The 27,060-nt window shown below is 32.5% G+C and overlaps 1 protein-coding gene across 4 annotated transcripts in view; it reads right to left on the bottom strand.

Annotated features, from left to right (window-relative positions):
• CALCRL (calcitonin receptor like receptor) overlaps positions 1-27,060 on the bottom strand; it is a 105,498-nt gene that overhangs the window by 36,833 nt on the left and 41,605 nt on the right. Inside the window, exons 2-6 of one of the 4 annotated variants that reach the window (XM_074215540.1) lie at positions 9,546-9,690; positions 5,722-5,814; positions 5,440-5,551; positions 2,628-2,721; positions 390-531 (exon numbers count right to left, since the gene is read on the bottom strand). In XM_074215540.1, coding sequence (XP_074071641.1) covers positions 390-531; positions 2,628-2,681 — 196 coding nt within the window. In that variant the 5' untranslated portion in view covers positions 2,682-2,721; positions 5,440-5,551; positions 5,722-5,814; positions 9,546-9,690. Of the gene's footprint in view, positions 1-389; positions 532-2,627; positions 2,722-5,439; positions 5,552-5,721; positions 5,815-9,545; positions 10,774-27,060 lie in introns of those variants that run through there. The other 3 variants (XM_074215538.1, XM_074215539.1, XM_074215541.1) reach the window with 3 other exon arrangements.

The raw sequence follows: 27,060 nt of genomic DNA, 5'->3' as shown, positions 1-27,060 counted from the left end.
CCAATCTTGGCCAGAAGATTTGGGACATTTTTCATTAGCAAACTAGCATCATTTTCAAAATAAAAGTGTCTGGGGGCAGGGTCTGCATTAGTTGCTAAAGATATATATTAAAAAATGGTGAAAAAATACCAGGCCTCTACAAGGAAAGAAAATCTAAACCATGCCTAAGGGGAATATCTTGAAGGTTCCATTAAAAAGGAATTTCAGTAGCTGTGAGTTAACCTTTGTCACATCAAGCAACATAGCAACATAAAAATCTTTATAAGTAAATAAATCTTCATATATGCCAAAACAACTTTTTTGAAAGACTCATTAATATTTTTTCAAAAACTTAAAATATTAAAGCTACTCTACAAGGTAATTTCTCATTGTAAAATTAAAATGTTTACCTTCTGTCCTGTGAATAGGTTCTTGCATGATTTTTTGATAGCATTCATATTGAGCTGTCATAATTTTATTTCGAGTAACACCTAGCTGGTTTGGTTCTCCTGTAAAGTTCTGGGCTTCTTCCAGTTCAGCCATGACCAGAGGCTAAAAATTAAAGACAAAACTTTATAAATATTTTCTACCATATAATTTTTTAAAAAATAGTATGTTGTCACTATATTTGGAATGATTATTACATTTGCTTGCATTGTACAAATTTCTATTTTGTGAAGTCAACCTGACCTTTGATTTCAGTATTAGAGAGAACTTCTTAAGGGAATATATTAGTTGTTGCAGTGGATAGAACACTATATCTAGAGTCAGAATGATCTGAGTTCAAACTTGACCTTGAACACTTACTGTGTGACCCAGGGCAAGTCACTTAACTTCTATCTACTTCAGTAAAATAATGATAATAAAAGCATCTAGATCCCAGGATTGCTGTGAGGATAAAATGAAATTATGTTTGTTAAGAATTTTGTGAACATTAAATGTTGTTACAATAATAATTATTTTTAATCCATAAAAATAACATAATAAAGTCCTCAGTAATTTTTATACATTGTCTTATTCATTTTTGTTTACACATTATTATTATTAATTATATAGTAACATTTGTTCTGCAATTCAGTCTTACATCAATATCTGGCATGTGGGGGTACTAGCAGATCAAATTTCTTGTCTTAGGTCACTAAAGTCAGTAACAGAGATAGATTTTCTGGGTAATTTTTCTGACTTTGAAGACCTGCCTTCCCTCTTTATGCATTCTGTTATACTGTCTCTCACAGTTTTATCTATTTTTTTGTCCTTCATTTTCGAAGAAGACCATGGAATTAGGGAGGTAATGTCATGACAAGCACATGAACTGGATTTGAGTAAGAGGGGTGATGTGCTAAGCCACCAGTCTCATTTTCTCTCCAGCACTCTCTGGGTCCAGTGGCTAGATATGAATCTGGATGACTGGAGAAGGCCCTGGATAAGAGGCAATCAGAGTTAAGTGACTTGGCCAAGGTCACACAGCTAGGGAGAGTCAAATACCTCTCACTATATGTTTATCAATATTAATACTTTAATCATTTCATTAGTGTAGACATTCCTTCCAATTATGTTGCTAAACCTTCTAGACATTAGCTTTTATTCTTTGAGAGTTAGGAGGGTTAAAAAAAATAAAACTATTCCTCTAAGGCTGACTTAGTGATGATCCCTGTACTACTAAGGCTGAACCCCAAATGAGAGAGATGTGATGTCTCTTTTGAAGCTTTTCTAGTCTGGTAGGACAGGGTAGAATTTATGCTATTCAGGCCTAATATTTTGGTACCTTGGCACCTCCATGTCTCAATAAGGCAAAGAAATTTTAGCTGAATTTTAATAAATATATTTCTACAGATAAGTATAGGGAGTTGGCCTGTGATTCCATCAGCATTTAGATGTACAACTATTGAGCTTGTGCATTAATATGTATAACTAGAAGAAACAGTTTCTTTGAGGGTGGGAGAGATAGGGTCATCTTAGAAGCACATTAGCATAACTTCATTGCTAATATTGAGAAATACATTATTTTTCTCTATTATGTACTTTTCTAATGGTGCTAATCAAATAAGAGGTTGGCTACTGATTTGATTGCAGGAGGAATAGCAATGAATACATTAAGATAATAAAGCTCCTGTTAATTTAAACAAAACAAAAATCATAAAAAAAACCCTTTAAAATAGATAACCTTTGGCCCAGGAATAAATGTCAGTCAAAATATGGCAATCTGGTATACACATGTTGCTAAGAATGAGATGAGAAATATTTGAATAGAATGCCCTATTTTAACAGGCCAAGTTAATTAATTATTGTGAAAAACACATTTGATGACGAATTCTGGCACCAGTTGGAAAAAATAAAAATTTTTAATATTGCAGATGTTTAGTTTAATCTAATTATTTAAGATTCTGATAAATTGTCATATAATGTTTCTGAGAAGGGGATAATATTTTAGCTTTTTATTATTATTTTTGTTTTTGTTTCTAAGACCTTCCATAGAAACTAGCATAGTACTAAAGAGACTATGATCTCAACCAATTATCAATCCACTAAATCAAACTAAGATATATAAAGCATCTCTGCAAAGCAGTGTATCAGGAGCATCTTTCATGGCTTTTACTAGAACCATGAAACAAAGCACAAATAGGTAATAAGACTTATGAAAATATTACCTTAAAAACAGTCAAAAGCAGTAGAAATACCGGGATCCACCTTTGTTCCATCATTAAAATTGGCTAAAAATATGTCATATAAAATTAGATCCTTCTGTAATGAAGAAATTAAAATAATGTAATATTTATAGTCAATATATAATTTTAAATGCTTAATTTATATCATTTAAAATATTATATTTGTATATATATGTTCACACACATATATGCATACACATAGTATACACACAAACAAGAATTTTACTTTTTAAAATGGTGAAAGTTGATATGGATAAAAATTAATAAATGAATTTATATGTTCTAAGAACAACACATTTATTTCTAAGAAACAAAATTATTAATACAAAAAATTAATTGAGGACATATCATCTTGCTCTATAATTATTCTTCTGTGCCCTCTATTTGCCTTATAGATCAGGAAATATTCTTGGTTTCTAGAAATTCTCTACACTATTTTTTTGTAATAATAACAAACTTATCATTATATTTTTTGATTTGAAAATTAAACTATTTCAGTTGAGCTATACTATCAAATTAAGTATTTTATATGCACTAATAATATGAACATTTAAAAAATGAAACTAAGTGAAAATTTTTTCAACTTTTCATGATATTGAATTTAATTTGCTGAAAATTCCATTTTTTGGTAAATATATTACTTTGGCTAATTTTTCCTATGGACTATTATTCAAAAATCATCTAATCTGACTTGTATAGGAATTATCCAAGGTCTGATAATCAAGAAATAAAACATGAACTTCTCTCTTATTTCTCATCACTCGTGCTTTCTACCACTATCTTCTTCACTCCTGTCACAAATGATGATGCTAGATGATACTACCTTGGTTTTATAGTTTTATTTGTAAACTCTTAAGGGCAGGGACTGACTACCTTTTGACTCTTGTAGTCCCAGTATTTACCACAGTGCCTGAGACATAGTAAGTATTTAATAAATGTTAATTAATTGACTTCCCTATAAATTTTGTGAGCAACATGGCAATATATTTTGCTTTAGTATTTTTATGAGCCATGACTGTTTTAACCTATATAATATTTTACTTAAAGTAAAATGGAAGAAAATGTACATTTTTAAGATAATTATAGGCAAGATACTTTAGTACATATCACTGGGACAAATTATTTTAATCAGAAAATGAAATCTCAGAATCAACCAGGATTACATTTAAGAAATTATTTAGTGTTTCAAATGGTCTTTTTCTTGGTAAAATTCCCCATTTAAAAACAAAAATAAAATTATTCTTCTAGAGATTGAAAATCATAAAATACTTGCTTTCAAAAGAATTATAATTATGAGAGATTCAAAGGATAATGAAAATATGCTTGAGTATCCTGTAGACCAGAATCTGCTATTAAATGCAGAGATGTCATAGAAAGGGGGGGAAAAGTATAAATTCACATAGTGCCTACTTATTTTGTCAGGAAAAATAGTAATATTTTGTTTGGGCTGTAAGCTTTTCATGCAAATCACTTTAAATATCAGAACAAACCTGTGGAGAATGTGTTCTTATTGTCCCCATTTTGTAGTTGGCAATACCAAGGCAAACAAGAGGCTAATCAGCTTGTCCAAAGTATCACAAATGTGAAGTGTCTGAGGCTAGATTTGAACCTAGATCTCTTGACTTTCAGCCCAATATTCTACCGCTGCCATTTATCTGCCTCAAAAAATACCTCAAAAAATTAAGTGCATGAACCACTGGAAAAGGAACTGAGCCTGTCTTGTAGTGAAAGAATACAAAAATGAACATCATGCTATAAATGTTTTTCTGACAAAAGTTCAAAGGAAGTATAGAAAGACCTCCCATGTTTTGGGGAATTCCTGCATGGAGAACTGAAAAAAAAGGACATCTCCCCTACTTATCTCTCACTAGAAATACAATCCATTCCTGTAAAGCCCTTCCTTCCTTCCTTTCTCCCTCACATCTTCTCTTTATCTTTCTTATTTCTTTTGCTTTATTCCATCATTTCTCTCTCTCTCTCTCTCTCTCTCTCTCTCTCTCTCTCTCTCTCTCTCTCTCTCTCTCTCTCCTCTCCTCTCCTCTCCTCTCCCTCTTTTCTCTTTCTCTCTTTCTTTCATTGTCTTTTCTCCTCCCTTCTATTGCTTAGCACAGTGCCTGTTACTTAGTAAATCCTTGTTTAAAAATAGATATCAATTTCAGGGGATTAGAATAAACATAAATAGGTTGAGTTCTCTGCATTGAATATCCCAGTCAAAGAGATAATGGATTCTTCTGGTAAATTATAAACCATATCTGATATTTACATTTATCTATATTAGCATATGTATATATTGAATTCAATATAACAAGCATTTATTCAATGCTAACAATTTTTAAATTGTTCTGATATAGGTTGAGAATACAAAGCACAACAAACCAAAACAAAAAATTCACTGTCTTGGAAGAATTTACATCCTAACAGGAAAATTTAGCATTTACAGATAAGTAAATACATAATAAAGTGAAGAAGAAATGAGTATTAATAAACAGAAGGAGTTGGAAAGGCTTTGTCTAGGGGAAATAATACTTCAAATGAACCAGTATATATGTACAACAAGGAAAATTAGAAATGTTCTCTAGGAAAAATATCTGCTACAGATAAATCTTAGCACTGGACTATGAAAATCAAGTTAATTTTTACCATGCAACCTGTCATTAGTGTTGCTATGGGGACAGTATTAGTAGAACATGTAGATAAGAGTGTTCAAATTGTTTTTTCTACATTTATACTTTATATTTTCATCACCTCTTATAAGAACAGTATAGTGTTAATGAATAGAAACAATGTCACTGACCCACTGGAGGTCCTTGTCTTCTAATCCTGGCAATCGTATAAATGAATGTTTTTTCTTTCTCTTTGATCAGCAATATTTCTTTTTCTCTTCCTATTATGGAGAGTGAGTAAATCTAAAAGAGTCAGAAAATATTGTATTAACATGTAAAAATTATATAACAAAAAACAAGCTCATGCTTTTATAAAAACATAGAAAATGAAGTGATATTTTTGTAATTTTAATAGGTTGATGTTATATTAAATTAAATTTTATGCTGAAATTATCTAGTTTGCTCATACTTACACTTTTCTCCAGGCTCAAATCATATTTCCCTTTGGGGTCTCCCTGAAGCTGCCTCGAAGTTTTATTTTTAACCAATAGTCATGACCTAAAGATCTGTAAAATGTTTTGAAAAAATTTAAGTACCCTATAAAGTTTAACATTTATCATTATTTTACTAACATAATCAAAATATTCATTGACTGATTATGGAAAAAAATTCCATGTTGTTTTATTATATCAGTTTTATTTGCATGAAAAGTTTATAGCCCAAACAAAATATAAATATATGGTTACTAATGATAGCTGTTGAACTTTTAAGATTTGCTTTTAATTTCATTTTTCAATGTAATGTCTGTATCTCTTTCTCATAGTACTTACAAATTATTTTTATACAGTATTAGATATTCTTTCTCAAAATATAATTTTAATTCTATAGCATTAAATTTATGGATAAGAATTCACCTCATAATTGGAATTATGATTGCGCTTGAAATTCTTGAGCTGGTCATTACCCTCAATCACTAAGCTTAAATTCTAGCCTCCCTTCTAATCTTCATAAGCATTGATCCCTAGCAGTCTTAATTACTATGGTAGATATAAGGTATGCTAAGAAAAATGCTAAATGTGCTAGATTAGATTATTCTTTCATCATCTACTCAGAATCACCCACTCACACAGATATGGGGCATTTGAGGCTGTTAAATATAATTTATTCCTTAAATCCCCTTTAATATAGAATTAATCGAGGTTCAGGCAGTCTTTGCTTGAAGGCCTCTAACAAGGAAGATAGTGAGGTCCAAAGAAGGCTGGATTTTTGAATCAGTAGACCTGAATTTTAATCCTGGTTCTGCAATTTATCACTTGGCACTTCAACTCTAAAGGTTTGTTTCCCTCTGAGAAATGAGAGGTTGGTTGCTGTGGTCCCTTTAAACTCAAAATTCATGCTCTTGTCTTCAGGAAGAAAGAACTCACTACTTCCCAAGGCAAGTCACATCAAGGCAGCCCTAAATGTACATGCTCTTCAGAAACCATCCTAGCCCTTTGAATTCTCTATGTTTCCTTGACCCACCTTGTCTATTGATTGACACTCATAGTCTTTAGCAGTAGACTTAGTTGCTATTATATCTGGTTTGTTAACATTTTTTCATTGTTATCTGCATAGATTTATTTTCTTCACCAGGTCTTTACTTTTATCCCAATCAGATTTTTCTTAATGAATAGAAATGTCACTGACTCACAGGAGGTGGATTTTAACTACAATTATTAACAGATAGTTTAACTTTCATTACATATTTTGAAAACAATTCAGAAGTTTCCATTTTACAGTTCAACTCAGTTAGCATTTATTAAGCTCCTACTTTTTATAGGGCACAAGAGGAAATTCAGACAAATGATACAGAAGCTTAAATTCTGGTAGGGAAACTAAGACATATAAACAGATAACAGTAATGCAAGATATAGTGCAAAATATTTGAGGAGGTACATATGAATTCTAGTAGGAATAATTAAAGACAAGGAATTGGACTGTTTTTAAGGAAACCAGGGTAAGTCATCAATGAGATGGCATTTGAAAATCTCAATGGATAAATAAGATTTCAGTTGATTTATTGTGGAGATAAAGAAATTTCATTATCCATTATCCATTCCAGCACCTTCCTTGGAACTCTTAACACCTCTTGAATATACTTAAAGTCTCATGTTGCATTTAAATTTTATTTGAAGAGCTTGATATAATCTAAGTTATAACTACATCCTGACTTGTTTTAAATTTATCAACTTTAAAAAATCAGCTTCTAGATACAATATGGTTCCTATCCATATTTTATAGTTTTTAATATCTGATAAAGAAAAATAAGGTTTACTATAATTTTCCATTTATTTTAAATTATTGAGAAGAATGAGTTAAACTGAAGAGTAGAGTGCTATTATTCTTAATGTTTCAAAGACACAATAAAGTAAAATTTTAACATGAAAATTGCACAAAATTTAACTTTCTCTGGTGATTTAGATGTTAATTCAAGATCATGAATTTTTAAATATAAATATTATTTACGAATAACAATAAATCAGCAGCTCTAGTGCAAATGATATAGATAATAGGAGATACAAGGATAATCTATCTGCATAGGATTCTGAACTCTACTTATCCATCCTTCATATATTTCTTGAGATAAGGTCCAACATCTCTTTTGAATGATAGACCTTAGACATGTCAAAAGAAAATTTTCAAAATCGAACTCTTTATTAACCACTCATACCCACTTCCCCAAATCTAGCACTACAAATTCTCTGTTCCTATATAGGGCACTGCTATTCATATGCTCCAGCCAGGTTCACTAGAAGTTATCATCCGCGCCCCCCCCCCCATTCTCATCCCTATTTCTTATTCATTGCTTAATCTAGTTGATGTTAATTCCTCAAGATCTCATGTATTTATCCCATTCTCTTCATTCATACTCAACCACTCTGGTTTAGGCCCTTATTATTTCTGACCTGAACAAATTATTACAAAGGGGTCCTAACTGATTTCCTTACCTTAAGTTGCCCTGTCTCCAATTCTTATTTCAAGCTAATCCCACATTTTTATTCTGAAATAAAAGTCTGATCATGTCATTCCCTTGCTCAAGAAATTTTACCTTTAAATTTGACATTTAAAGTTTTTCCCTATCTACCTTTACTTTGCTTTTAATGTTGTATTTGCTTTTTATCAGCCAATATCTACCTTCTTTCTCTCCTATTCCATGCTTAACTAATTGAAAGCACAATTTTAAAAAATTATAAACATATATAATCAAAGTAAATTTCCATGTTGTAGCGCTAAATTCAAAAAAACCCAGCTTTTGTCTCATTCTGTATTCTGAGTCCTTTACTTCTCTTATCAGATTCATGTCTTTTTATTTTTCAATTTTGGAAGCATATATAATTTTTGAATCCTAAGAAAAAGAACAAACAGCTATAAAACTATTTAAACAACAAATAGGTCTTCCAAAGAAAGCTATGTTGAGTTCTACATATATGACTTTGAAACATGAGAATTAAATTTTCCTTAATATGTACAAGGACTTAAAATAAATGTAAAAGTGGTTTATAAAAAAACATGTTTGGAGCTTTCCTATGAATCAACCAATAGACATTAGAGATTGTCTAATCTACCTTCTTCATTTTCTTGATAAGGAAAAAGAACAAGTTGAACTGACTTGTTCAAGGTTGTAAAATGAATTACTGGCCAGGATTTAAAGGCCATTTTTAAATTATCTGTCTGTTCACAAACTAATCTTTTTTTAAACATGAATATTTTATTTATTTGCTTTTCCAACTACATGCAGTGATAATTTTTAACCAATCATTTGTGCAAGGTTTTGAGTTTTACAATTTTTCTCCCTCCTTCTCTTTCTTCTTCCACCCAGCAGAAAGTAATCTGATATATATATATGCTCTATATTTTTAACCATGCTAAACATAGATCAATATTGAGCATGTTGTGAGATAAGAATCAGATCCAAATGGAAGGAAAAAACTTAGAGAGAAAATGATATAATACATAAGACAACTTTTAAAAATTAAAATTAAGAAGCTTTGGTCTTCATTTAAACTCCCCAGTTCCTTCTCTGGATATGGATGGTATTTTCCAACACAAATCTTTTAAAATTGTGCTTGTTTATTATACCACTGAAATGAATAAGTTCATCTTGGTTGATCAGCACTCCATGTTGTTCTTAAGGTTTTGTTCATTTCATTTAGTATCAATTCATGTAAGTCTTTCCAGGCTTTTCTGAAATCCTGTTCCTCATGATTTAAACTCTTAACACCTTAATTTACATAATATTTAAAATTATTTCTATTACCTAAAATCCTTGGAAATCAGCAACATATAATCCATGGAATGTGGGTCTGAGAATAAGCCCAGGCAGTGGTCCTTCAAATGAGCCACATGTGCTGTGGTACATTGCTACAGGATATGTTATCAGTTGTCATTTGATGCTTGTTGACCTGAGGAGTTCAAGTTCAAGTAGTGGGTGGTTGGTCCATTGTGACTCAAGAGAAGGTTGGGAGTGAGGAGGAAGTGGGAGTACAGTGTCAGAGGATAATCGATTGAGTCAGGAAGAGACACATTTGTTGGGTAATTAGGAACAGGTTTTATACTTTTATTTGAGTAGGCCTTTTCTTGGGTGATAACCAATATCAAATCTCCCTTTGACTTCCAACAAGTAAAAGAAGAAAGAGATTTCTCCCCATCTCACCTATTTCTGTCCTGGCAACAATAGCACAGAAAGAGCTATTGGAGTATAAACTCCCTCAGGGAAGGGACTGTCTTTTGCTCATTTTTGTATCTTGCCTCCCTGCCCCCATCCCCCCAGCACTTAGATAAGTGACTGAGTCATGGAAGGTGCTTTATAAATGTCTATTGATGGGTCAATTATGTAAGATTGGGCTGCTTCTGCTTTGGTATTTCTTTACCAGGAATTGCTAAATAGCAATCTTGAAAAACGGATTTTCTAGCCTATGTAGCAACCCCTTGAGTTTTGAAGGTTAGGAGTTCATGATGACCAATCAATCAGAAGGTGATTTCTGCAGTAGTTTCTCAGAGCAGGAGAGAACCACCACCAAGAGGATTGTGTAGTAAGATGGCTAAAATAAAAATTGTGTTCAGTGTTTCAGAAGTTTTGTGCTTGAGAGTTTCTTGGCTTTAAAGACCCAAAGTTTTCTTCATTCCCATGGGAGGATAAGAAGTGATGGTTACTCTATTACATTTTAAGCACTTTTCATTACATACTTTTGAGTCCTTGGTGTCTTTAAGCATTTCTTTTGCAGTAAAGTAAATGAATTACTATTCCTAAATGTGAAGTCTATTTTTTTAGGTTTTTGCTAGGCAAATGGGGTTAAGTGGCTTGCCCAAGGCCACACAGCTAGGTAATTATTAAGTGTCTGAGGCCAAATCTGAACCCAGGTACTCCTGACTCCAAGGCCCATGCTCTATCCACTTTGCCACCTAGCCACCCCCTGAAGTCTAATTTTTACATTTAATACCTTAACTTAAAGGAATAATAATCACTCCTGTGATAGACCTTAGACAGGAGACATATTATATATATATATATATGTATATATGAATATGTACATATATATATGTGTTTGTGTGTGTGTGTGTGTGTGTGTGTGTGTGTGTGTGTAAAGTTTTATTTCAGAGATTTTTCCTATATTTCTCCTTTGGGCTAGAAGCATAAAGGCGGGGGAGAGGAAAAGAAAGAGGAGGAGGAGGAGGCAGAGGGGGAGGGGAGGGGAGGGGAAGGGGAGGAGGAGATGGGAAAGGAGAGAGTGGTGGAGACAGAGAGAGAGACAGCTGACAGAAAGAAAGCATAAAATCTGATCCCCATCTCTTTAAGGACAGGCTCTCCATGTACTAAAACTAAATTTATTTGGACTAAATCTGGGTTCCTTTGAGATCAGAGTTAGGGTCTAATGTCCTTTCTTTTCCTCTCCTCAGGTCATAGGTGACACTTGTAAAGAAAATGAATAAGGACTAGATCTATTCCTTTATGAGTGCATTGAGAAAACACACTCTCAGATAAGAAAATGTCCTCTGTAAAGCTGGACAGCTACAGTTTATAGTGTTAGATAATTTCTTTGAACATAGCTATTTTGTAACAGTGGTGGGACTTGATATCTTCCTGGTGTCAAAGTCAATTCTAGTTCTCATTTAAGTTTTAAAGAAATATTTTAATAAATTACTACTAATAATAATAAATTATTTTAATAATTAATATTAATTAACCATAATAAATAATAAATTATTTTAAAACAACTCTTGAATTGATAATTGCTGGTGAAGTTGTGAACTAGTGCAACCATTCTAGAGAGCAATTTGAAACTATACTCAAAGAGCTATAAAACTGTGCATACCCTTTGGTCCAGCAGTACCACTACTGGATCAATATTCCTTATAGATCAAAGATAAAAATGAAGAACATAGGTTCTATAAACAAAAACATTTATAGTAGTCTTTTTTGGTGATGGCAAAGAATTAGAAATTGAAAGCACAGTGACCAATTAACTAAGGAATGAACAAACTGTGGTAGATGATTGTGATGGAATTAGTATTCATCCTTCATTCTTGAAGAAGAAAAAGGATGGTACAATGATGACTTTACTTGTGAATGAATTGTATTTTAGTGAGGCAGAACTATAAGGAATGGTGAGAAATTAAGTTTAGAAAAACATGGAAAGACCTATATGAACTGATGCAAAGTAAAATTAACAGAACCAGGAGATCATTATACATAATAACAGAAATATTGTAATGATAGTCATCTGGGAAAGATCTAGCAATTCTGATCAATATAATGATCAAAGAATTTCCAAGACTCAATGAAAGATGTTATCCATCTCTAATGAGAAAAATGATGAACTCTTGAGTATAAATTAAAGTATGATTTTTTGCACTTCATTTTTCTTACTTTTTTGCAGCATGGTTACTATGGAAACAGTTTTGTGTGTTTTCACATACATAACTTTTATTGCTTGGGAGGGGCTCAAGGGAAGAAGATAATTTGAAACCCAATTTTTTAAATGTTAAAAATAAATATTTTCAAAAAGAAAAATATTCTATATGATCTATAAAATATTTTTAATCCTTATTTTCATTTATATACCAAAAAATTATCTAAGGCATTAAACTACCCATTCTCTCTACCCCTTTTTGTGGTTGTTGTTCAGTCATTTCATTCATGTTCAACTCTTCCTGACCTCATTTGGGGTTTTCTTTGATTGGCTAAATTGACTCTACTATAAACACTGAGTTCACAAGTTGGGTAACATCAATGCTTTTATTTCAGTATATCTTATTATTACCTAAATTTAATGCTAAGACTCAATTGTAGCTTCTGAATTTCACAAAGTACCCTCTGAAATTTTGCTGTAAATATATAATAATTTAAGCAGATTTGAAGAATTAAAATGGAATATATAAAGAATAGTCAAGGGATAGCAAGTATATTCATGCATAAACATGGAACAAACTAAAAAATGGTTAGAAAAAAATTCAAAATGAGACAAAGACTGCGTGCTAGAAGGCTTTGAACCAGGAAAAGAGAAACTTGTGAAGCAGATAGGATTGAAAACCGGGGCAGCTAAGATGGTGCAGTGGATAGAGCATAGAAATTGACATCTTAATAAGGTAAAAGTTTCTTTTGCTCCCCAAAGTGAAATCTTTTGAGTCACATCAGCAGTTGTAATCATTATTGTCATTTTATCTTCCTACATGTCAGCCTCATGAAACATATAGGCATGATTATAGTTTTGTTTCTTCAAAATAGAATAAAGTAGCAAGTTTTTTAAAAAATTTCTGTCTTAGTAAAGCAGTTAAGTTTTATTTAATATAAAAATAGGGCACAAAAAAGCTTGTTTGGAAATTTCTTTTTAATTATTAAATTAAACCCCTGGATGAAAGAATCATGTGGTATTTTGATGACATAAAAAAGGGTAAAAATTGGAGACATCTTATATTTTTCTCTGCAACTATGAAATCATAATAATGCAGGGTTCAGGCATCCATAATCAATGACTAAGTATTATCTGGACAAAGGTCAATGGAAGAACATTTATAGTCAAATAATACATTAATATATGACAAAATTTTGTAGCACACATTAGTAGGGATGAAAATAGTATACAATCAGCAGATTTGCTGCCTTAATAATGTTCTTGTAGTTATATAAACACAAAAATTTTGACCATCACATAATCAAAATACATACTTGTCACTTGCTAATTTATTTCTTAATTCCCCAAATTTCTAATGCCTTAAAATATTGGCTCTTGATTTTAACCAAATCCCTCACTCAGGTATTAACTAATATACCTGGACCACAGGTTTAGGAAACTTTCTTTGAGAAAGGGAAAACAACAGGATTATAAGAAAGTAAATTTTCCTTTACAGGTGCTCAGGCTTTGATGGTCATTAATTCAGCCAACTTTTTCTGATTTTACAGAAGATTAATGATTTCCAGACCTCACAGAGTTGTCTCACTCCCCCCCCCCCCAATTTGGTCTACCCTTCCCTTTCCTAAGCACAGAAGACATTTCCTTTTTTTAAATGACCCAGTTAACTACTATTTTATTTCTGCCCCAGTTCGCATGTTTTATCTTAGCTCATAAGTCAATTCCTTCTAGATTTCTGAAGGGATTTTTATGAGATGTAAAACAATAACTTGTATATCATTTTGAGAAAAAATTCAAATTTAGAAATCTATTTTTTTCTCTTTAAAACAACTAATAATGTTATATCAAAATTTACTTTGTCTACATTTAAATTCTAACTTTATTAAAATGATACATTTTAATTGTATACTTTCCTCACTTGAACAGTTACCTCTTCCCCTCTTATATAGAACCCAAGAAAGGTAGAAAAATCAACACTTTAAATAGTGAAACTATACCTGGTTTTATTCTTTACATTTTAGGCTTTGAAAGAATATTGAAAGAAACGGATTTTTTTTCCTCCTCGATCTTCCTCATTCTCTAAAGTAAGAGAGAGCTCTTCATTTCAGTATATTCTTTCACACATTCCTTCGCTGTATTTCACAATTTCATTAGGTGATAGGCCCTGGTACTACTTTGAACAGATACATGATGTAGGCTAAATTTTATGAAAATAGTTTTGCTAAATTTGAGAGAAAATAATTATTTTGATTCTGTCCTGGTACACTTCATAGCCATGTAAGTGGCTATGCTTACCTTCCCTCTTTTTTTTCTCTCTCTTTCTCTCTATCTCCCCCCCCCCGTCTCTCTCTCTGTCCCCCTTCTTCCACTTTCCCCTTTTTAAGGGAGTGAAATAATCATTTATTAGATTTCTGCTAGGTACAAGTTATTGTTGTTCAGTCTTTTCAGTCATGTCCAACTCTGAAACCCCCATTTGAGATCTGAGATTTTCTTGACAAAGATACTGGAGTGGTCTGTAATTTCCTTCTCCTGATCATTTTATTTCTAAGGAAACTGAGGCAGGAGTAAGGCACACTGCCACTAAGTGTATATTATCTCAGGCTGGATTCCAACTTTGGTCTTTATGGCTTCAGGATCCTAGTTGCTTCTAGAAACCCTGAAACACCCATGGGCAGTGAAAAGTAGAACTAGAAACCATATGTATGATTCTAGATAAGTGATTCTGTCCCTTAAAGAAATGACTTAGTACCAGGCAAGTCTGAAAGGGGTTCTGCTTGAAAAATTGCCAGCTTATCCATGTCCCTATAACCAAAAACTATTGGAGGAAGAAGGCCTTGGTTCCATATCCTGCCTTCTCCTTAATATTTTTTTTGTATATTGGTTCCAGTGTCTATGGTGCACATAATTTATTTGTTTTGTTTACTTATACCACTATTATAACAAGAAGAATAAGTTAATTATAAGATTTACATTTTTTGTATAAAGTTTAAGATTATACTGAGGAAAGTTTATAACTAATTCAACAAAATCCCCTGAGAGAGCAAAAAAAAGGTAAATCAAATGAAATGGCTTCCAATAAATAATTTAGTAGTCATTCTCACTAAACAGTATAATGAAATTTACAATACACAAATTTAAAATGTATGTTATTCAAATTAAAATGAATATTAAGTTCCTTATGATTTTTTGTAGACATTTTCAGTAATAATAATTAAGAAATACTGGTGTAACGGTAAAATGTCCTTTGTGTAGGAAAGACCTGGGTTCAGGTCCTACTTCTAAAAAATTACTGATTTATATAACTAGAGGCAAGTGAATTAACCTCTCAGTGCCTTCAGACAACTCTTTGAATGAATAATCTGACAAAAGATTGCTGCATGACTTTGGTGAAGAGGTTTTCCTCTCCTGGAATCCTATACATCATAGATGCAAAACACATGGTCCAATTGTTCCCCAAAGCTGTAGCCTGAAGGAGATGAAAATATAATTGGAAAATATTTAACAAAATAAATTAAAAGACAATAAAATATAGGCAAGATTAATTTTTTAATATTAAGCTTAGGGGCAGCTAGTTTGCACAGTGGATAGAGCACTGGCCTTGTAGTCAGGAGTACCTGAGTTCAAATCTGACCTCAGACACTTAATAATTACCTAGCTGTGTGGCCTTGGGCAAGCCACTTAACCCCATTGCCCTGCAAAAAAAAAAAAAAGATTAAGTTTAAAACTAAGTGAGGTGGCGCAGTGGATAGAGTACGTGCCCTGAAGTCAGGAGGACCTGAGTTCAAATTCGACCTCACACACTTAATAATTACCTAGCTATGTGACTTTGGGCAAGTTACTTAACCCCCATTGCCTAGTAAAAAACAAAAAACAAAAAACAAAAAATAAATTGAAACCCAGAGGGGTCTTTCTATATGGATTAATGGCCCCCATTTTTTATTTTAATTTGATGCCACTGATCTACTCTGAAAATACAACATCTGTGTGGGTGTTGGAAGTGTGTCTTTAGGGAACCAAACTATTACCACATGGGTGATACATCTTTCTTACTTCACATAGGACCATGTTAAACTACCTTATATAGAAAAGCATTCTTCTTGTTTTTGGTCTCAAACAACCACCACTAAAAAACAGTTTGTTATTAGGAAAGTCTGCATAAGTAGCCTATATATCTCTTTATATATTTTCCCCTTCAGTGGAGAGACATTTAACATAACATTTAAGCACTATACATTATTCATTAGTCTTATAGAGCCAACTAAACCTTTTCTTTTATTAGTTATCTATTCTTTCTATTATCTTTTTTTTTTAGGTTTTTGGGGGTTAAGTGGCTTGCCCAAGGCCACACAGCTAGGTAATTATTAAGTGTCTGAGACCGGATTTGAACTCAGGTACTCCTGACTCCAAGGCCGGTGCTTTATCCACTGCGCCACCTAGCCGCCCCTCTTTCTATTATCTTTTAATAGAGTTAATAGAACCAATAACACTCCTCATTGTTCAGATACCCATTTAGTGATAGAGCTCAGAATTCTAGGAATAGTCTGACTCATGCTTCATACAATGTATGGTTTATCTCATTATTTGTGAGTAATCTTCTTTCAGCTGTGTATCTGAGGTTTGGTCTAGGCTTTTAGAAGTACAGACTTGCATTGCAGAATCAACATTTAGGAGTTATCAAAAATAACTATTAAAGCATCTCCTGCCAGTTATGTGAAATCATTCCTTTTTTGCCTAAACATATGATGTTTCTAAAGTAATTATTCAAATTATTAATGCAATTTCAAACACTTGTCCTATCTTGTAAAGTGCTTTTTATACCCAGCCTGTTGTAATAGCTTCACTATAATCCATCAATCAAGTAACAAATGATCAATGTGGACATAGATAATTTTTTAGCATTATTGGAAATTTTCTTATGTGAGCTTCATAACAACTTCTTGAATGTTGGTACAAATATTATCATTCACATTTTTCGTATGCGAAAATTTAGATTAGAAAGCAAAAATGATTCATGCAATGGCACAACTCTAGTAAATGACAGTGTCTGAAGGTGGCCTTATCATAACTATAATTTTCTAGTACTATTTCTTCATAATTAACTGCTCACAGTGAATTTCTTGGAATCCCTCTATTATAAAGATAAAATACCCATTCTTCTAAAAGCAAACATCAAAATGGACTAATCCAATTAATACAAAACTTCCTAAACTCCATAGTTTGACAGCTGACTAAAATCAACTTTTCCAACACTACACTGGAAAGAACATATTCCTGGTATGCTTACGTGCTTATCTAACAAATGTTCTTATTTGAGAAAATGAATAACTATTAAAGAGATATAATTTCAAGATAAAAGTTTGGATTTCATTTGGCACTTAACTTTAGGTGCAATTTTCCCATTGTGGGCATAATTATCCAATTTCCGGTGCTGTTGGTCACTTTCCTTTTATTTGAAGGAGGCAAGTGGCCAAGCCTTGGTCCAATTAGCACAAAGTGGGAGGGAACCTGAAAACACCCTTTGAAACTTCAGCTATTGAACTCTATCTCTTCATAGGATCTAATGTGGAAAGAATTCATTGCTCAGGGTAATGCAGAAACAAAACATAGCTCCAATTAATCTGAACTATGAGCTTTAAAGCTTCCCCTCATACAAAACTAGAAATAGACTTGATTGTGTAAAAGTTCATTCCTCCTACCACCCAGACTATCAAAAGAATGTCCAAATTCCTTCGTCATTTTGCAGTATGCTTTTGTCAAATATTTTCAATGAATGGGATGGAGTAGAAAATTTTTGTATTTGTGTGTATATTTGTATAATAGAGATTTGGGATTTAACCCAAAGATTAGGTAGTGAAAGACCTTAGATGATTTCTTTTTTTTTTAAGGTTTTTTTTTTTGGCAAGGCAAATGGGGTTAAGTGGCTTGCCCAAGGCCACACAGCTAGGTAATTATTAAATGTCTGAGACCGGATTTGAACCCAGGCACTCCTGACTCCAAGGCTGGTGCTTTATCCACTATGCCACCTAGCCACCCCCTTAGATGATTTCTAAGTAGAGTAAGATAGACCAAGGTTAAGAGGTACCATTATAAAATACTAACATGCTAGCATGATATAATGAAAGAAATATTGAAATTGGAAGTTAAGGTTCAAGTTATAACTGCCACTAACTTGCTTTGTGACATTAAACAAGTTATTAACTTGTGTCTTAAATTAATTAGCTTAAAAATGAGTATTAGGTGAATCCCTTAACTTACTAGAATGATACCATTCTATATTAAGGAATATATATTCCCTCCAGTTACTCCCCCAATCCAGTGACTCCCCCAACACACACATACACACACATACACACACATGCACACACACACACACACACACACACACACACAAATACTATATTCCCTCCAGTGACTCCCCCAATCCAAGAAGTATGCATTTTCAAACCATATCTAAGACCTGTACCATAAGTTCTCTGAGAATCAGATATATATTTGAATTCTAAATGGATACAATTAACTGATTCATCTTCATTTTAGAGCAAAGCAAACTTAGATAGCAAGCTATCAAATAGAATTAATAAGAGAAACTAAATAAATCTGAAGGAAGTTATAGCATGATTTCCTGACATTAAAACTTTTAAAACTTTTTTAAATCTCTGATTTCATTAGAGTAGTAATTCCAATTTACGAATGAATCTTCTCCACATCTTTGTGGTTTGCCTTATTGAGTTGACACATCTTTAAAAAAGATGTCATCTGGTAGCCAGCTATATAGCAGTAACCAAGCATTAGGCAACTAATTGGTGAAGTAAATATGACACACACCTGTCTTTCAGGAAAACCAGAGTCTGAATTTGGCTTTGGATATTGATCCTGTACAACTCACTTATTCTTTCTTAGTCCCAAATTCCTCATCTCAGAGAGTTGTTTCAAAAATCAAAAATTATAATAAACAAAAAGCAATATATCATCATTAATCACTGTTATCAGAACAATCATCTACAAATTTAATTTGAAAAATGGCACACATGAAATATGGCAAAAGAGTAATAAAACTGAGCATATCAGTTATAACAGTATTAGGCCTATATCCAGAAGAAATCATAAAAAAAGGAAAAGTTTCCATGTGTTTCCAAATATTCATAGAATCTCTTTTTACAATGGAAAAGAATTAGAAATTGAGTGGATGCCCATCAATTGGGGAATGGCTGAATAAGTTTTGGTGAATGAATTTTATAGAATACTATAGTTCTTATAAGAAACCATAAATGATTAAACTCTAGAGAAGCATGGAATGAATTACAGGAACTGATGTTGACTGAAGGGAGTAGAGTCAAGAGAACACTTTCCATATTAACAACAACACTGTGAGTTGATCAACCTTGATGGATGCAACTCCTCTCAGCAGTACAGAGAGTTTGGACAACCCTAGGATATTGGCTATGCACAATACTATCCCTGGCTATGCACAATACTATCCCTAACCAGAGGAAGAAAAACAAAACAAAACAAAAAAACCCTACAGAATCGGAATGAACACTACATTCACTTTTTAAAAATTTCTCTTATGTATTCCTTTCCTATTGTAATGAATTCCTTTCTTTTCCCTTAATCCTAATTCCTCATACTGAAAATGACTAATCAGTAAACAAGTTAAACATAAATGTGTATGTACAATATTCACCTGACTGTTCACCAATATGCATATGCATGTGAATTAATGTTGAAAATCTTTTATAACATGAAATTAGAAAAATAAAATATAAATTTAAAAAATCCATGTTACCTTCCAATTTCCCTATTTCTATTGAAGACCTTACCATACTTCCAGTCACCCAGATTCACAACTTTAGAATCATGCTTGACCATCACTCTCCTTGGTTCTAAGTCAGTCTGATGTTAGATTTTCTTACTTACACCTTCAAAATGTTGCAACGATTTATCTCCTTCTTTCCTTCTAAACTGACCCTCATCATCTCTTTCTAGAACTAGAAAAATAATTAGTCTCCCTGTTTCATACCTATCTCCTCTTGAATCCATTCCTTTCACAATTGTCAAATAAATATTTCTAAGACATTAGTGTGACAATATTCCCTATTTCAAATTAAGATTACCTCTGATGTGAAATACAAATTTCTTAGTCTAAGAATTAAAATATTCTGAAACTGGACTCAAATCTACCTTTTTAAAAATAGCTTCCTATCATTTCCCTTTACCTACGTTGCAGCCAGCAATTTCTTCCACACTTCAAAATATATTTCTTTCTTGCCTCTTCCTCTTAAAGCTTCTAATTTTGTTCATGTCTCAGCTCAGGTGCAACATTTATAAGAAGACTTTTCTGTCCTGACTTCTCTATCCATGTTTTTAGTGTTCTGGTAATTCCTATATATAAATATTTATCCGTAGATGCTATAATCCACCCTAAAATATAATTCCTGTGAAGATAGAAAATATTTTTGCTTGCTTTGTTTGATAATGCTGAAGAATTACATAATTGATCTTTAATGAGTTTACTAAAATTAAATTGAATATTCATTTATCTAAATTCAACTAATATCCATCTTTAAAAGTAGATTTCATTGACAAAAAAATTGTTGTTTGAATAACTTAAAATTATACAAATATCAAGCAATTGTCCTACTAACCTGTTATAATGCACCTATTCTTACAACTCAATGTATTATTTCATATTATATACTTAAGCAGTAATCAGATTTACATTTGACCTTGAAAAATGCAGTATAATTTGATAACCAAAAGATTTTCTTAAAGTTAGCTCCAATTATCTGCTACTCATTTTTAGGTAGAAACATTTTTTTCTTTCAATTTCACTTTTTTAATGAAAAAATAAACAAATAAACCCCTTATTAAATAGGACCAGCAAAAACAAAAAAAAACAAATATCAAGTTAGACTACTCTGAAATTTTGTTAATTTCCTAAGTAGTCCTTTACAAACGATTTGTTCCTTTTGACACAGTCTCTGTAGCATTACATTTTCCTAGATGTCAAGAGAAAGAATTGACAATTTTTTCAAAGATTTGGTTGCGATTTGTGTCACATGTGCAACACCTTTACCTTATTTATAAAAGCTGAAAAACATTACTATAATAAACAAAAGGAGAAGAAAGGAATGGGGTATTTTATCATCTTTGGAAATTCCCATTTGTGATTAAAAATAATGTTTGGCTTATTCCCCAATATAGATATTGTTCAAGGAAAAAAAACCTAGGGGCGGCTAGGTGGCATAGTGGACAAAGCACCGGCCTTGGAGTCAGGAGTACCTGGGTTCAAATCTGGTCTCAGGTATTTAATAATTACCTAGCTGTGTGGCCTTGGGCAAGCCACTTAACCCCGTTTGCCTTACAAAAAAACCTAGAACACTATGCAGTTAAACACACACATGCACACACACACACACACACACACACACACGCAAACAAACACAAACAGTGCTAATTTCTTTGAATTGGATGTTATACAGATGGACAACTGACATTACTACTGTTCACATTACTCCTTGAATTGTATTTATATTAGTCATTTAACACACATTGTGTTCCCAGAATTTTAGTACAAGGAAATTAAAAAGCTGTTGAGATAGAAATAGATTGTACAGATATTTGTCAGAAGACAATTCATGTAATTTAGATAGAAAAGTAAATTAAAAAGCTGGGGCAACCTTATGAAGGAACAACAAAATAGGTCTTGAATAAAACAGAAGATTTGAATTGGCAGAGAAGAGGGGATCAAACTGAAAGGCAGAGTCACCATTTATGCTAAGCTGTAAGAATGATCTGAGGACATTTGATTATTCTGGGAGTTTAGAGGTTTGCTTCTGGAGAGTGGTGAGAAACAAAGTTGGATCACTATCTTGAGGAAGTAAATATGTTATCCGTTGATGCACTTTGCGAACTATTTTAATTTTACACATGCCAAATAGGATTTATTTTTAATTATTTACTCCAGTGATTAAGTCTAGGCTATGGTTTAAAAATAGAATTTTCCAGTGCAAAAAAAAATTGTCAGGAAGAAGTTTCTGGCTACTTTATGCAGTGCTTAAGTGAGAACTGCACCTTGAGGACAACAAGTTCCCTGTGAAAAAAAGATGGCATATCCATTTTAGTGCCTCTAACCTTTAGAGAGTGCTATTATCAACTCAATTGTATGTTTTTTCCTGTTTCAAAAACATGTTCCCAAATGACTTCTAAAATAGTTTTCTTTCCTGTTAAATCTCTATGCCAAGCACCTTTCCTCCCCTAATTCTAAACTTTGGCTAGACCAAGATTTCTTTAAGAAAGAATGCACTGTCATGTTTGACATAGTTTTTAACAGGAATAAACAATAACAATACATTTTCTTAACATGATGTTTCACCCTTTATTTCTTAAGACAATGAATTTTCTTTGGGCTACAGATAACCTGAAAAATAGAGGGATGGGGAGTAGTAGCTTCCTTCAAAAGAGTCACAGGTTTCAAATAAGGTCCTCTCACTTTGGAAATTGTATTAGTCACAAGAAGTTTTTGTCTTACTCAAGACGGTGATGACCTATCTTGAAAAGGAAACACTACTCAGGATTATTTTGGTGCAGTCTAAACACCTATTAGAAGAGAAATAGAATTACCAGATTTGAATGTTTCCCTAAGTAGGTAGAAGTCAATTTCTAGATGTAAATAAATAACTAAGTACATTGTTTTTTAGGGTAGTTTTAGCTTTCAACCTACTTTCATGCACAATTGTACTCACTTTTCAATGAAGTCATAATAGTTCTTTCTTTACTTCGAATGAGAAGCATTACCTCAGTACAGAGTTGTTTTTTCCCATACAAGTATTTAAAATGGTCATCAATAAAGGAAGATTATGAAATAAAAACTGAAGTATGGGTCTTTTATGGTTGTATTGTGACTACAAAACCACATGTGGCCTTCTAGGGCAGGGGTAAGTGAGATTTTCTGGATAATAACAATCAGCCTGTTGCTTGTAAGAAAACCTAACAGGGTAAAGGGCATTAAGAGAAAAAAGAGAAATAAAACAAAGAAATAGAAAAAAGAGCTCTGTTCTGCTTTAAAATTGCTCTCCTATATGCTTGATACCACTGAAGTTTGTAAGGAATAGCAGAGGAAATGAACACAGTCATCCAGAAGCACCACTATCATCAACTGTCTCTAGAAAAGGGATTCAATGGAAAGTCTCTAAATGCTGCAAAGTGAATTGACAAAAATTGAACAGATAGAATAACTAAAGTTCTTCACAGCTAAAAATTATTTATCTAAATGGCAAGCTAGACCATAAGCCCCTAAAAGTACAAAGTACAAAGCTAAACTTAAGCTGGTCATTATTTTAAAGCAATTTGAGAATAATGGTAATAAGGATTATGAGCATAATCTTAAATTTCAAATGTATTGGCACCTAAAATTCTCCAATTCCTTGTCTATCAAAAGTTCCTTGTGATATTTTAATATAAAAATATTGTTAAAGGTCACATGTCTGATTGGAAGGTGAATTTAGAAAAGTTAGTACTTAATAATAAATACTAGTTGAAATGAATAAATTCTCTCTTACAAGTTATTAATATTTATATATTCAAATAAGAACCACTTATAGAATATTGATAAATACATTTTATATATATATATATTTTTGACCATCAAAAATCAGAAATAAATTACTACAATTTCAATGCTTTTCTAATTTTTATTACACACTCTCTATTCATTCTATGAAGTAAAGCTGAAAGCTTTTAATTTCTTTTTCTGGAATCAACATTAAGATAAAAAAAGAGAAGTTGATATAAATTCATTCAGAATCCATGGGAGTTTACTTTTGATGGAATATTTGAAGTTCCCCCCCTCCTGTATCTTTGCATACAATAAATTGCATCCTCCCCTTGTCACCACTCAGTTGAATTTTATTCAAATTTCCCTAATTGATTATATTTACTCAGGAATAATAAAAGAATAATAATAATAAAAAAATTTTCCTGAGGAAAAAGCATATAATATGACATCACTTTCAGTGCCTCTTTTTTGGGGGGGGGTTTATAAGGCAATGGAGTTAAGTGACTTGCCCCTGGTCACATAGCTAAGTCATTATTAAGTATCTGAGCTGAATTTGAACTTGGGTCCTCCCAACTCCATGGCATGTGCTCTATCTACTGCACCACCTAGCTTCCCCCTTCTAATGCATTTTTAAAAAACATATTTTATTTCTAATTCACTGAAAAACCTCAAAATGCCAGGAATTCACTAAATCATGCCTTCCTACCCTCTTGTTCCTCCAGGAACCCCAAATAAATTCATTGAATACTAGCATTTTAGGAACCATAGTGTGTGTGTGTGTGTGTGTGTGTGTGTGTGTGTGTGTGTGTGTGTGTGTGTGTATACAGCAAGTAGACATGCATGTATACAAATATAAAATTATCATGGGCACATAAGCCTTTATCTTTTACATATATACATACATACATATGTATATACTTATACTTGTATATCTGTATATATGTCCTTATTCAATACTATGTCAGTATGAGTTATTACTTAAATAAATCTTTTAACAACACAGAATTCCTATACTAGTACTCAAATTCAATTTACCAAATGGTGTTGTGGTGTCAATAAAACCTTAAATTCCCTTCTATGAATTGGTATTTTATTTCCAAACTCTCATCATGATTGAGATCACAAAAACAAGCACATTTTTCTTAGACATGAAGAAAAGATGACTAAACTATGAAAGATATTTTAAATAAGTAAATATGAGATAAAAGGTTGACATAAAAAATGTATCAACTTTGTTTACTTAAATTTGCATTTGCTTTTGAGGTTCCAAATATTACTTGACAGTTTTCTTCAATTGTACTTTCTAAAATTAGATATGCAAATATCTAAGGTATCAAAACTGCTCTGGAAAAAGTTTTTTTAGATATTAAGTAAACCAAGAAATGTCTTGTAATATGTTCTTATCATGACATAGATATCTAAATATCTACATAGAAATATATATTTAGTTGCTAAAATACTTGAGCTCTGAATGATTTAACCAACATTTTTCTAGGAACCTCTTTCAGACCCTAATTTGGACTATTTAGAATTTCAAATATAGGATCCTAACTCCCAAGTGAATATGCTTTGCAAGATCAGCCAGTTTCCTTTTTTTATCTAATGCAATCCTAACTCCCAACACAGAGCCTTGCACATGATAGTTGTGTGACAGATATTTGATGAATTGAGGTAAAAATGAATGATTTATGAGTGATCTTATTTTTAAAGGAAACTAGAAACTCAGATTACCTTTAAATATAATATAAAAAGGATCACTAGATGATACAATAGATAAATCACTGCTCTGGACTCAGGAAGACCTGTACTCAAATCTGGATTAAAACACTTACTAAGTAGGTCAACCTGGCACCAATTGCCTCCAAATAGGTATGTGTATGAATATGTGTGTATGTATATAGTCATATATATATTTCTATGTATATATGCATCAAAAAGAGATCAGGCGATAACTCTATGTTGAAAAAAGCATTCATATTCTGATAAAAACCACTCACAAAATGCCTCTCATCTCTGTGGTTATATGGCAATTACAGTTCACAAATATATATTGAATGAACATCTACTCTCCTAGATGTCGTGAGGAAGAAATATGACCTCTGCTCTCAAGGGATCTACAATGATTATAGATAACCATATCAACCCTGTATAGAATTGATTGCTAAACTGGTGTAAGAGGAAGCAGGTAGACTGTGAGAAATTATGTACTCGGGTGATATATATATATATATAGATATATATATATAGATATATATATAGATATATATTTAGATAAAATCTCTTATCTTTAAGAACTTATGAATGATGGCACTTTCAAGGAAGTCCCAATTTGGAGATAGTGTCTGTGTTGATCATTAAGGAATGAAGATACTCTGGGTAGCTATGTAGTTCAGTGTATAGAGCACTGGTTCTGGAGTCAGGAGGACCTAAGTGCAAATCTGGTCTCAGATACTTAATAATTACAAGCTGTGTAACCTTGGGCAAGTCACTTTAAACCCATTGCCTTGCAAAAAGCCAAAAAATAAATGAATGAAGATGTTCACAAGTGTGGAAGAAAGAGATAAGTCTTTACGGGTAAAGAAACTAATCGAAACTGATGGAGATGATTGATGATTAAAATGTTTAAGATAAACACTGGAAAGTCAGTGTATTAATGTCCATGAAAATTTAAAAAAACATTTAATTTGTTTTTAGGAGGGCAGCTAAGGGGGTAGGTATGATTAGGTTGATTGCAGACCTGTGATTTCATCAATTTAGGGAACACCCTATGTAGAAACTCCCTCTCCTCATGCACACTCGTACCTTGGTTGTAATTCAGACTCTTAGAGGGGCTACCTGAAACTCTGATGGGTTGAGTGACTGTGCCCTGAATTTCAGCTAACATTTATACAAGGCAGAATTTGAACCTATGTCTTATCAACTCCAAGGCTAGCCTCTTGTGCACACCATTCCCATTACTATATTTAATTCAGAGAAGCATATTCTATGTAGTTTCTTTTACATCACATATGACTGAACCATGTCACTATAAAGAGTACACTGACCTGTCTGTAGGATTAGTCCCAATTTCAACATATTTTATAAATGGATCCATTCTCTCCCTTCTTACCTTGGATGAGAGGACTCTTGGCCTTCACTCAATGGGAATAATGATGCCCTCTGCTTGTGGCAGCTCTCAAAAGCTGCTTATAAATTGGACTGAGATAAACACTCTTATCTTTAAGAACTTATGAATGGAGGTGCTGTCCAGAAAGAACTAATTGGGAGTTTGGATCTGAGTTAGTCACTAAGGAACTTAAATGTCATTTGGCCTGATGAATGACTGGGGACTGACCTCAGGGTTATTTATCTGTGTGGTTCAGTAG

Source organism: Macrotis lagotis, chromosome 1 (genome assembly GCF_037893015.1).
Source record: "Macrotis lagotis isolate mMagLag1 chromosome 1, bilby.v1.9.chrom.fasta, whole genome shotgun sequence".
NCBI lineage: Eukaryota > Metazoa > Chordata > Mammalia > Peramelemorphia > Peramelidae > Macrotis > Macrotis lagotis.
The sequence above is the reverse complement of the archived record's forward strand: the minus strand, read 5'-3'. Positions and strand labels throughout refer to the sequence as shown.